At 44.4% G+C, this 13725-nt stretch overlaps 1 protein-coding gene across 1 annotated transcript; it reads right to left on the reverse strand.

Annotated features, from left to right (window-relative positions):
- Positions 1-9395: 9395 nt before the first annotated feature.
- On the reverse strand, positions 9396-13725 carry MEOX1 (mesenchyme homeobox 1; the record flags this gene model as incomplete). Its single annotated transcript, XM_080633559.1, has 3 exons — positions 9396-9518; positions 10372-10544; positions 13275-13725. The coding sequence occupies 3 exons, from the start codon at positions 13723-13725 to the stop codon at positions 9396-9398; spliced, it is 747 nt and encodes a 248-aa protein (XP_080489685.1).

The following is a 13725-nucleotide window of genomic DNA, read 5'->3' on the forward strand; positions in this document are numbered from 1 at the left end:
CCTTAGGTCTTCCCTGTGCTGGTTCCCCTTTGTTGGAAAATCCCAATCTTAATTTGATTCCAAATGTTGCTGAGCCCGGTTGATGCTGTTGGTGGGATGATAGTGTCAGGAGTCAGTACATTCCTCTGATCATAAATCATCTCAACCTGACGCCGATTAACTACAGCCCCTGGATTTCATTTCTTTCGGTTTTTACCAGCCATAACAAATGAGGTCATTCTGTGTCAGTGAGACACTGAAGCAGACACCACTGGGAAAGTCACAGGGCGCTGTGATGCAGTGATGTTGCAGGAGGAGATGGAATGGGTCCTATCTTCCTATTGCTTTCCAAACAGAGGCCATGGGATACTTGGCAGAGGAGTAAAAGGATTTTCATAAGGATGCAGGGAAATGACGTATCTTTAGGTTCTATTTCCATTTTGGTCACATAGAGAATGAGGCAATCCTTGACACCTGGTGTTACCTATCTTGCATGAAATGATTTAGTTGTACCTGCCCAAGGCCTGTGCAAAAGTCCAGTCAACCAGTCCAGCACGTTGTGAACTGGGATGTCTCTTATAGACATCTGAGCTGCCTTTCCCTGTTGAAGATTCCTGTATTCTTATGCAACACAGTGCAAAGACTGCATGGGGCTTATACAAGAGGCTGTGCCCCAGCTTGCTTAGGGGATGCCTGCCTGGCGAGGTGATGGTTGATAGATCTCTCAGCTTTGAGAGATTCCTCTGAACTAGTACAGCCTCACTGAGCAGGATTCATTGTTCTCTGGAATAAGAACTTTCTGAGCTCAATGCAACCCAGAATCCAGCAGGCGTGGAAAAGGTGCTGAATCCATCATTCCGAAGGCTGAGATTTATACCTGGGATTTGAACAGGAAAATCCAAATGACTCTTTGTTATACTTCACTATGTTGTATTACCAGTATGTTTATCCTGTTCATTTAATGTGAGGTCATAAAAGAGCAGGAACAATAAAATAATGGTGAATAATCAGAAATTGCACCCCTATGGAAGGGCAATCAGAGGAGTTCTCTGACCACGAGCAGGAGGAATTTCCTAGATCCCTTCTCCTTTAACATGATGTGATACGTCATTTAGTACTGCAAGAAATGCACTCTCCACATCAGCAGCCAGTTTTACACCTGAAGAATAAAGCATATTCTTTTCATTTCTAATCAAAATTACCTGCCTTTAAACCCCTATTGCATACCATTGCCTGCTTCTGAATAGAGTAATGCAGTTTATATTTGTGAATCCTCGCACCGTTAAATGCAATGAGCTCATCCTTTTTCTTGGCATCTCCTCATCTTGATTCTGGCAGAGACACAATGAAATTACAGCAGGGAGAGGAGCTCATTTTTCTCCTAAAAATAATGCTGGTCAAGTTGGCCTTAGCAACTGTGAAGGAAAGTGAAAATTCAAGCCAAGTTTCATATTTGAAGTTATGCACATATTCCAACCCTAACACTGTTACCCTTGTTTTCCAAATGGTGAGTTATATTCTTCACATATGTAAAAGATGTCAAAGCAACTGCAACTAGAATACAATAGTTCAGTTCAGGGCTGACTAGAAGTTAAAGTATATTATTAAGGGCACAGTCCAGAAGCCTCTTAAACACTGACGACATTAACCACCATTCTAGGAAGCCTATTTCAGTGTTTGACCACTCTGTTGGTAAAGAAATGTTTCCTACGGTCAAGTCTGAACCTCCCCTGATGCAGTTTTGAACCGTTCCTAGGCATTCTGCCCCTGCATCCCAGGGAGATCAGCACCTCTCTCTCAACATCCCCTCCTCAAGAAGCTATGGAGAGCAATGAAGTCACCCATCAGCCCTTATCTCCAAAGTAGACAAGACCAAAGTCCAGCCGTCACCGGCTTTGTTGCCCTTCTCTGGGCAGTTCTAGCACCCTAACGTCCCCAAACTGGGGCCCAGAACTGCACGCAGTATTCAAGATGAAGCCTCACCGATGCTGAATACAGTGGGACAACCACCTCTTTTGAGCAGCTGATTCTGCTGTGTTGGATGCACCCAGGATGCAGTTTGCCTCCTGGCTGCCGGGGCACATTGCTGGTTGCTCCCTCCTAGGTGTCGAATCCAGCAGTTAAGTTTTATGCCGTTAATGGCTGCCCAGTTAAAACGCAAAGGGTATGTTGGACTTAGCGTGTTTTCCACTGAGTTTCTTTCCTTTATGGCTTTCCTGGGCTTTATGAACAACTCTGCTGGAACTGGAGGGTTTGTTCTCTAAGAAATCTTGCAAAAGCACAAGAAGAATTTTGTTACTGCAGTAAAATGACTTGTTTTTCCATGCATATTTATCTGGTGCTTGAATGGCTGGAAATGTCTTCTCAGTATGTGCATTAAAGGCTTCCTGCCTGCACTGTGCAAAGGACTCTGAGCATTCACAGGATATTAAACAGATTCATAATGGAACCTACACAGTATAAACATGTCTTCAATGCAGACAGGAGCGCCACAAACCCTTATGCTGTGTAATGTAAAACATACCCCAGTTATGTCTGTAAATTTCTGCAAATAAACAAGGCAGAGAGGTGCCTGAAATGTTTCACTGGGACAGATGATTTCTCATCTCATTGGTTCATTCTCTACCAGATGTATTTGAGAAGGTGGTACTTTAAAGAACTTTATAACTTTGCTCTGACTCAGTCCAGCAGCAAGAGGCCGGACACAAGTCCATGCTGCTCGTCCTCTTCAATAAGAAGCCTTACTTTGCACTTTGTCCTTTCCTTGGTAGAATGCATGGAGTATTGGATAAGTTTGTATCCATAATTTCCTTTTCAATTAGCTCCAGGCAGAAACAATTGTGAATTGTTATCATAGAGAATTATACTTTTCCTTGGAAAAGAATTTCCTGGCCACATTTGTCAGTGATCATGGTGCTGGCACCAGAGATCTGTCCCCCCCAGCTGAGGAAAGTGAATGGAGCAATGAAATTAGATCTGATAGACTCTGCTTTTTCTGAATGGGAAACTGTGCCCAGATCCTCAGCAGTTACATCACTTGGTCATCTCTCATGAGAGGAACAGAGAATGGAAAGGGTGGATGTATAGAAAAGGGTTAAAATCTAGAAATACAGAATGAGCATGACTGAGGGAGCTTTGAGAAATGTTTTCTCTTTATAAAGGAAAGAGAGAAACATGACTCAACCCTCCACGGGATGAAGTCACCATCCTCTCCCTTACTCACTCCTGTTATCTCTTTGCAAACTGTTCCCAAGGGAGCTTCCAGACAACCGGCTGCTTACCCTTGTGTAGAAGTTATTTAAAATATACATAGAGAGGGTATAGAGGGAGGGAGCAGTGGGGAAAAAGTTCGGTCCTGGGTGAAAATCCTTCCTTGGGGTAGAAATTAGAACAATGTGGCATTAGAGGGTGGGGGGAAGAAGCTGTAGAGCTCTGCAGGCAGCTGCCCATACCCAGGGCTGCAGTGGAAATCACCCCATCGTAATTCACAAATACAGCCTGAAAGGTGATAGCCTGATGCTGAGATTATTTTACAGCCACAGCAGGCAAGTTCCAGTCAGACAGAAGCCCTTCTACTGTAATCACTGGGAGAAAATGGATTTCCTGTCCATCTGCCTGGAAGTGCTGCCCGGATCCAGTGTTCAGAGCCCAGTCACTGACACAGCCATATAGTATTTCTTGAAGGGGCTGTGTACTTTCCTCAAGGGAAGGGAATTATCCAGAATATGAGATAGTGGCTGAGGAAACTCAATCTGAGCACTGCAAGAGGTGGGGGGAGAAAGTCTGGTGACTGACAAACTGTGTGTCTGCTCTGGAAGCTGCCCTGATCCGCTGTGTGTGCTTGCCTCTGAGCCTAGGAAAGTCTCCTGGAAGTGGGATTTGTAAGCTTTGCTCGTGTAGAACACGACCCATTCAGGATCTCTGGCTGTGAAATGCTTGCTAAAAGGGCTCTTTTGTTTGCCAGACAGTGTGAACTGCAGGGTTTGCTTCGTTAGTCACAGCATGCACCCCCCGTCATTAGCACTGTGCATGGGGGGGTTCAGGACTCTCCTCATTAGCTCATGACAGAGTGGGAGCTTGGAGGAGAAATGAGCACTTTCAGTAGCTGCCAAGCACCCCTCCTCTGTGCTGGGGGTGCAGCTGGGTTTGCTGCAGCACCCTGTGTCAGCGGGGATGTGTGCCACGCAGGGAGCAGTGTGGCATCTCGGTGCCCCCAGACCTGTTTCGCCTGTGAATGGGAAGAAATGGGTTGTATCCCGGTGGCTGGGGTATGAAAGGCTATTGAAAGGTGGAAGCATAGGAGTTCTTGGCAAGGCGGGGAGGACGTCTGTTTTGAGTGAGCTGAAGGTGATCAGGTGAAGCTCTGGCCACCCTCAAGTCCATGGCTGTTGTGTTGGTAATAACGGTTCACTCTGCCTAAAAACCTAAAATCGTTGCCAACCACAAGCTCCGAATTTCCACTGCTCTCTTTGTAAAGCTACAATGGCTGTGTGTGAGCTCAGCAGCAGGCACAATGCCCTACGAGAGGGCTTTGCGTGTCTCCACAGCATTCTACACATGCAGATTCTCCAGCTGCCCATGGACCAGTGTGTTATGTAAAACATGTGATGCTCCACAACACAGGGCAGCAGCTCTGGGGATCTTTAGCAGGACTTTCAATGGGTTTTTTTCCTTTGTGAAATGCTGGGAGATCTCTGCTCGTTCTTCCTGAGATTTCCAGCTGAGCACTTTTCCAGCTTCCATAGAAGTCTGTTTCTCTGCCATCTGGTCTGTGTTAACCTTCATACTCCTTAGCAAAACATTAGGCTTTTCTGGCCATGTGAGAAGTGTATCCAGTGAAAGGAGGAAAACGGTAGGCTAGCTTTTGTTTCCACATTACATTGACAGAGTCTGTTTCTACAGCAGAGCAGCATCTCAGTAGAGAGTAATGTTTGGTGTGGCTTCCCTAGACCCTGGAGGACATCATTGTATTTGGTCTTAGGAGGTAGAAAGTGAGAGCTTTGAATTAACATCATAGAACCGTAGAATAGTTTGGGTTGGAAAGGATCTGGAGATCATCCAGTTCCAATCCCCCTGCCACGGGCAGGGATGTGTCACACTAGACCATGTCACCCAAGACTCTGTCCAGCCTGGCACTGAAAGATGGAGCATTTACAACTTCTTCAGTAACCTGTGCCAGCGCCTCAGCACCCTCACAGGGAAGAATTTCCTTATCTCCAACCTGAACTTCCCCTGTTTCAGTTTGAACCCATCACCCCTTGTCCTATCACTACAGTCCCTGACGAAGAGCATCCTTGTAACCCATCCTTCTAGGGACTGTTGGATCTGACAGTAAAAGCTAGGATATTCCAAACTAGATGGGATATCTAGACATGCTATCTGGGGCATCTACATTATCTCCTAACATTGTACAGCTAATCCAAGAACAGTGCCTCTAGAAGGCTTGTATCTTTTCAGTGCGCATGCATAGTTGGCTATAGCATGTTTGCCTGGTTTTGTCATTTAAGCTGAGAGCTCAGACAGCTCTTCCAGCAGTGTTTGCAGTGTCAGTGTCCTGAGCCATAACCATAAACTGCGTGTTTGTTGAAGCTGGCACCCTTTCATCCAACACCAGGTTGATGACAAAGGGCATGCAGAAACCAAGCATGCAACGGCTGAAACAATAACTCCCTGCAACTAAACATTGAGCCTGTGTCTTGGCCAAGACGTACACTGAAACAAAGTCTGACAGAACACAGCCACATCCTGTGTGCGACTCCTCTCCATCACGTGGCTGCCTTGTTGGGCCTGATGCAGACCATTTCCTGCCACAGGAGTTTGGGCTAGCATTGCTGGTGCACCTCCAAAGACCCACCTTACCATAGCAATAGCTGCCAGCACAAAGAGTGACACTGACTAATGAGGAGAGGCCAGGCTGTGGGAAAGTTCACACAGGTACCAACCCTTCATTTGGGTAACTGCTCCTGAAAGCGCCTCTTTATGCTCCAGGCAGTTGAAACAGGGTGCTGCAATGGTCTGTACCAGTTGTAGGTCACAAGAAAGAGTTGAACCACCACTTTAACTGCTTTTCTCTGGAGAACTCCGAGTGGTTTTTAGTGAGAAGGGGTTATTTTTTATGGAATTCATTCTGCATTTTAGCATTTTTGACAAAGCGCTCCTCCAGATCATTACATATGGAAAAAGAAGCATCCAGGTTTTCTCACAGGTTCCCTTCATAATTGGCACTCTTTTACTTACGTTTACTTTGTGGCTACCCTGCACTATCCCATAGCATAGTGTGGGGTTCTTGGGAATGTGTCTAAGTAGCCTGTACGTGCTACCTGGGAAGACTTGACAGCCCTTTCTGACGTTATGTGGATGATTCCGTGCTCAGATTATGCATTGAGAAGCAGGCATGGGAAGCGTTGCTGAACATCCCCAGGTTCTCACTTCCCTTCTGTGAGGAGCATTAAGCCTCATGGGTGTTTCTGCAGCAAATAACTGCAGGTCAGAGATTTTGCTCCTAGACAACAGACTTTGCCTGAAAGATTCTTGGCACCGCAGGTTCAGGGGTCAAATGCTTTGATGTCAGGAGTGAAACGTTTCATTGCAAAGCACAAGTCTTAGAATTAAGCAGATGGTTTCATGCAGAAGCTGCCTAAGCTTGGAATGGTCTCACAGGTGACTCATACCTTATTCCTCAAAAGCCAGAGCAAGAGCTGTTTAGGAGCTGTAGTTATAGGTACAGACTGAGATCTCATTGATTAGCTTTTAAGTGAATGAGGATGCGATTTGCTACCATTGACACCTTCCTTGGAAGGGGAGGTTTATTAGCCTTCTTTCTGGGTGAGGAGCTGATTTTGATTTATGATGGTAGCCCAAAAGTTTTCATTACAAAATAAGCTGCTTCTGCAGCTTGCAGGCTTTCTAACCACGATGGGGAGGAGGCAGTGAGGTGATGTACAGCGTTCAATTAATTGGCTTAAGAGCTATGAAGGAAATGAGTAACAAATAACTCCCACCCCACAGCGTTCTGTGTTCTTCGAGATGAGGATAGGATGTCTGAGCTTGCAACAGCGCTCTTCACAAAATGAGCTTTCTTCAATGTTTGCCAAGACCTAAACTAGTGAGTTTAGTCAGAAGCTTAATCAGAAGGCACCAAAGTTTAAGCAGAGCCGTTTAGACCAAGTCATTTCTGCTCTTAAAGTCACAGTAAACCGTGGCTTGTTCTCATCTGTACATAGGCAGTACTTTTAGCCAGCTAATTTTATGCAACCTGAACAGTGGGTTATTAACCTATTCTTGACATCACTTTTGTAACCCAAGTAACAGTACTCTCCCATAGTACACTTCAGCTTATTACTGCTGGAGTAACTGGGATCTGGCCATAACTCCCTGTCTGTGAGTTCTCCCAGTGCAGTACCACACCAGTCACACACAGATGACCTGGGAGGAAATGGAGGGTAGTGTTCCCCTCATCTGAAGAGATGTGGGTAGCTCAGAGAGAGGCCATGCATACTTCTCATCATTGTAACTGATTATTAAACACAGCATCCATTTAAGCTTATGGTGACAAAGCACATGGGTTTTTGCAGGGAGGCAGGTGGAACTTTCAGGGTTACAGTGCTTGAATATCTGTCTGAGAGGTAATGGGAATACCCCTCTGTGAATGCACTCCCAGGATTTCCATGTTTGCCTCCATGCTGTGGTCACAGCGTAGGATGTGCAGAGGCCCTGTGAAACATCAGTGATGCAGATTCTCCCCCTCCACACTTCTCAAGGGTGACATTGGTCACTGTACATTTCATAAACCCAGATACTGATCTAGTAGACAGTAAGTAATGAGTGTAAATCCACATAATACCCAGTTTAACAGATGGTTTAATACGTAACTTAACTATACACATGTACATGGTTATTGGGAGGCAAGTTTTGTCTCCAATGAAAAATGAAACGAGAATTTGTAGACAGTAAAATCAGTTAAACCACTACCGATGACATTTTTCTGCTTCTCCCAACAATCTTGAATTCACAAAGAAAACTGTGGATTTACAGAGAGATTCCAGGAATCTGAAAGAAATGCAGCACTAAAAAGGAGTTTTCCTTTAGTTAAATAGATTGAAATGTTGAAAACAAAACAGTGACAGGGCTTAATCTCTGCTGTACCTGCTGGGACAGTTGGTTACAATTGTCAGGATTTGGTCTATTGGAAAAGATATTTGCGATTCAGGTTAGTGATTTTATTTCAGGATTTACAGTAAGAATGGAAGAAATGCCCCCCTCCAGACTGCATCTACAGGGCACTTCTCTTGGAGCGTCAATGTGAAAGCTGTCTCTTCTGGAACTGGTAAGCAGAATTTGAGACCGCATCTGGAATATTGTGTCCAGTTCTGGGCCCCTCAGTTCAAGAAGGACAGGGACCTGCTGGAGAGAGTCCAGCGCAGGGCAACTAAGATGATTAAGGGAGTGGAGCATCTCCCTTATGAGGAAAGGCTGAGGGAGCTGGGTCTCTATAGTTTGGAGAAGAGGAGACTGTGGGGGGACCTTATTAGTGTATATAAATATATAAAGGGGGAGTGTCACGAGGATGGAGCCAGGCTCTTCTCAATGGCAAACAATGATAGGACAAGGGGTAATGGGTATAAACTGGAACACAAGAGGTTCCACTTAAACTTGAGAAGAAACTTCTTCTCAGTGAGGGTGACAGAACACTGGAACAGGCTGCCCAGGGAGGTTGTGGAGTCTCCTTCTCTGGAGACATTCAAAACCCGCCTGGACACATTCCTATGTAACCTTATCTAGGTGTTCCTGCTCTGGCAGGGGGATTGGACTAGATGATCTTTTGAGGTCCCTTCCAATCTCTAACATACTGTGATACTGTGATACTGTAATTCTGCATATCTAGATTTGGGTTCATTTTGATGCTGTAACCTCACTACCTACACACAGGAGTTCGATTCGATTTGTATGAAAAGATCAGTGACTGCCAAAGTGTCTATTTCTTTTAAAGTAAGGCATGAGGAAAATGTACCTGGTCAAGTCCAAATGCACAATGAAGAGGTATGACCAGGGAAAGGCACAGCTGCATTATCACTCACTAACTGACAGCCTGTATCTTCTGAGTGCTTGAGAGCCTACACAACATGATGCCTGGCTCGTATTCAGTGTTTGTTAGCTTTTATTATGAAGATACATCTGTGGTAGTAAGACAGTTCTACAGGGCTGAATTAATTCAGACAAGATCAGAATCATGCCCTCCTTTGGCTTTTTTCTGTTGTGCTCTTTAATTGCCTCTGTAGCATCATATACCTGTTAAAGATTTACGGCTGTAGGTTTTGCAGGTGGGATCATCTCACGGTGTAGCTGAACCAGAGCAGTGTTGCATCCACTTTCTGATCACTGACTTTCTCCTTGCTTCTCTCTCATTGCTGCAAGGACTAGTCAGAGCTGGGGGAGGCAGCAGAGTCCACATCTTCTGTGTCATGTTCATGTGGGGACACTTGTTGCCCGCCTTTAACACGTTTCCACTTCATCCTTCTGTTTTGAAACCATACTTTGACCTGAGTGATAAAAAGGAAATGATTACTTATTGCCTCAGTATCAGCTGTATAAGCAGACCTAGGCACACATGTGTGTAGTCATAGAGAGATCTTCTGTGGATTCTAGAAGGAAAGGTGAAAGGAACCTCACAAGTTGAGGTAATCCATCCCTCTAACAAAGGCAGGAACAACGCTTTCTAAACTGTTCCAGGCAGATGTACCCTGTACCTGTACTGTACCCTGAGACCCACAGAGGTAGCGTAAGTGCTTTGCCTAGAATCTGTCCTTATGTCAACTAAACGTGTCAATCCAATGGGCACAGTGCATCTAATGTCTTTTAATATCTAGTCCATCCAATCTAATGCTTCAGGAACTGGGATGCGGATAGTATTGAGCAATTCCTAAATCGTTCACTAAGCTTTGATAAGGAAACCCTGAGATCACAATGAGAGAACAGAAACATCTGTCTCCAGAGCTGTGTAATTCTGTCTTCCTTTATCCCCTCAAAATGCTTTCTGACCCAGGCAGAATGCATGTATCAAACATATATCATGCTAATAACTTCCCTGAAACTGCAGTCTCAGGTGATATCCATATTCCATCTGTAAGCCTCAATATGTACCAATGACTGTTGGTAAACAACAGCTTGGTAGATAGCGCTTATTCCCAAATGTGTCTTTAGTTAGATAAGCAGAATTACATTTATTATGACAGAAACTTGTAATAAACGTGTTTTAAAAGAATGTGGAGGCTTTGTAGTAAAATTGCTCTGTGCCATTGCAAAAGTACACTCTTGAGTAACAGATCTGCTTTAGCTTTAGGGAGAAGTTGGGGGGGGAGGAAGAAACTAAGGAAGCAGGAGTTCATCCATTACTTGTCTTTCGGTGAGATCCAGATTCACAGCAATCTCGTATCTCCTGAGCCTTGTCAAGTAGTTATGATGGGCAAATTCAGCTTCCAGCTCCCGTAGCTGCTCCTTTGTGAAAGCTGTCCTTTCCTTCCGGGATTTGCTGCTTGGTTCTGCCTTGTTGCTTGAATTCTGGGTTTCTAAGAGGCAAGCACATATATTGTGTCATTTAAAGCTGCACTGATCTGTGTGAACTTGTGTGTTGCTGAGGTCTGAGCTAAACTACTAACGGAGGCGCTCAGTGGAGGTTCTAAGAAGTTTGTATGTGCCCTTTCAAGCTCAGCATGACTTAGCACTGTTGTCAGCCTTGGGACAGCACAGAATCAGGTGTTGTCAGAGCCTGCCTGGATCTGCGAGGTCAGAAATGAGCAGCTATGGGAAAGAAGCTCTCATTCCTTGCTATTATCGCATCAAAATAGCTTCCTTTCCCACGTTTTAACTTTCATTCCTTATATCCATATTATCACTCTCCCTTGATCTACCATGCCACAGGCAGCAAAGCCAGCACTTTTTGTATTGTTTCTGTACTGTTTCATTCCCATAAAATAAAGCTGTCAGAACTCTATGATGCATCACAGTACTGTATTTGGAGACCTGAGAACTTCGAGTACCTCATAACACAAGTCAGGACAAGTCAGGCAGACTTGGTTGAAGTTCTATTTGGAAATGTTAATGGCTGTGGATGGACAGCAGAGGCAGCTGGAAGAGCCAACACAAGGTTAACTTCTACCTTCAGGTCACTTGGTGAGCCTGTGAAGTCAAGACTGGATATGGCATCTAAATAACTAAAGCCTGTAGAGGAGGGGAAGGTTTTGTGCATGTTTATCCGCAAGTACTTGTAGTAGATGCAACTGTTATTACGGCCATAAGAAAGCCATTCTTTGCATGTTTTTACTATACCCATGCTTCAAAGGAAGTTTTAAAGATTGACAGGCTTTTTTCTTACTTTTATAACATTCTGCTTATTTGTCTGAGAAATGTGTTTGGTTTAGACTGTTCTCAGAGCACTGCAAAGCGCCATGCTCCAAAATCCTCACTGTGTGTCTTGTAATAACTAGGGTCTTCGCAAGAGGCAGTGGGTTTTGCATGCACTGGTACAGATCATGGTAATGCTGTATCTATAATGTGGCTCAGCGAAAGTTGTGGTGGATAAGGCACCGATGCTAAAAGGAAATCGTTTACATTGTAGGTTTTGTCTTGTAGTGATTTCAAGGTATTTTTCTTTACTAGCCTAGTGTCTGAGGAGAAGGTTCTGGGTATCTAGGAAGATGATCAAGAGGAGAGAAAAGACTTATCTTCTACTTAGGATAACCAATCAGTATGTGCTATGTCCAGCTGCAGTGGTGGAGCAGCTGTAAAAGTGAAAGAAACCACAATGAAATGGCTCAGACTTTCCCCTTCTATTTTGTCTGGGGACAGAAGGCAGGAAAAGCTTGCAGCAGGGATATCAAATAATTCTGTCTGCTGTCCAGTAAGCAAGGAAAGGAGTGAAATGAAAAGCCATGGAATCCCCTTTGGGATGTTTTCATTGTTCTGCATTCGCTCAAGTAATAACGTGTACAGACAGCACCACTTGCTAGAAGGCAGGAAACACCAGGCCTTTCAGTGATGTCATTGCTTACAGCTCCCCTATAATGAAAAGTATATGGGACAGCAGCAAGTATGACAAGAAAATGGGAGGGTGCTGGTAATGGAGAATAGAAGCAACATTTGTCTTCTACTTAAAACAGGGAGATGTGCTTTGAAATCAGTCTCTTTAAGAATAAGGCTATCCCTCTAATCTGAGTATACTGAAATCATCGTTTTCCTATGACTTGCAAATGCTTTACCAAAAGTATCACTCACTTTGATTGTTCATTTTCTAAACTTCTTTACATTTATGGTTTGGGAAAATGAACTTAAATTTGGCAAAGCCAGGTTTCTAAAGAAAACACCTGGAGAAATGAAGGGTGGGTGAATTGTTGCTGTTCTGCAGCCAACCCGTAAAACCTATAAATAAATAAATAGATAAATACTTTTATCACTGTGTTCTCTACCTGTAAAATGGGGATACTGGAAAATGTTCCCCACTTCATAGCAGTGCTGTGGGGAAAAGCACACTGTAGCTTCTAAATGACTACTGTAGCAAATGGATGTATGTAAGCTTATTAATTTTTAACAGCTTCCTTAGGAGAAAGCAATTTTATGCGTATTTCACATATCTGCATTTGAGAGAGCAGCAAGTCGGAGGTTTCTATAACTATGAAATGATTGCCTGTTACTCTGTAGAGTGCATTTTGCTAGTTAGGATGACACAATGAAAACTGCCTACATTTTCTGTCTCACTGGACATTGTCCTGGGGGGGAAAACCTTTTGTAGATCTTCTGAGTTTAAAAACATTGAATATTTAGACCAAAACAGAATTTCTTTCTAAAGTGAGACTTCACATCTTGTATTTCTTACCATCAACTGAGATGTCAAAATCCTACTGTAACATTTCCAGCCAGCACAGGCAGCTTAAGGTGAGAGATCTTTGCTCTTTGCCTGCTGCTTCCTTACACATGGACAAATGCAATATATAGCTCCCCAGCCTAGGACTTTCAGCTCAGTGTACACATGCCATGTGGCTCCTGTTTAGTTACAGGAAATGTGCATTGTGCTGGGGAGTCAAATGCCTGGTTGAGTAAACAAGATCTGCAGGAGTGGAATACAAACACCAGAGGTCATCAAAGAATAAGCTTTTTAGTTTCAATGTTGTTCTTGTGTAAGCTTCCCCAGTCAAGAATTGCCAAGTGTTTTCCTCATCAGCTTTATTTCTTCATGCCTGATCTTACAGATGCTCTCATCTACAGCTTGTACTATCCCACAACCCTGATTTCATATCACCTACCTGAGGTCTCCTTTTTTCTTTTAGATGACTTTTTCTCCGTCTCATTTGTAGCATTTACCGGTACCTCCTCATCTTCATTCGCACCCACCGCTGCACTCACTAGGTTTGGGCTGCTGCCTTCTGACTCCCCAGAACCCAAGGCCAGTCCTGGGTTCAGTCGTCTTCTGGCTTCAGCTGCTGCAAAATGCCAGTCAGAGTGTTGGAAAGAGGGATGCTGCTCCACAAATGTCCGCTCCTCGTGTGGGAAGCTGTGGGGAGCAGCCACCAGGCAGGAGGTTGAGAAATCAGGATAAGCAGCAAAGTCTGACTTTTGATGGAAGGAGAATGATGCTGGTGGGCAGTGGTTCAGCCCTGACGCTGCGGTGACATCCATGTGGGTGCTCCGCAGGCACCCCCAGAGTGGGGCAGGAGGCTGTGGACTGTGCATGCAGCTGCTGCTGGTGGGATCCAT

The sequence above is a fragment of the Psittacula echo genome (assembly GCF_963264785.1).
Source record: "Psittacula echo genome assembly, chromosome: 23".
NCBI classification, from domain to species: domain Eukaryota; kingdom Metazoa; phylum Chordata; class Aves; order Psittaciformes; family Psittacidae; genus Psittacula; species Psittacula echo.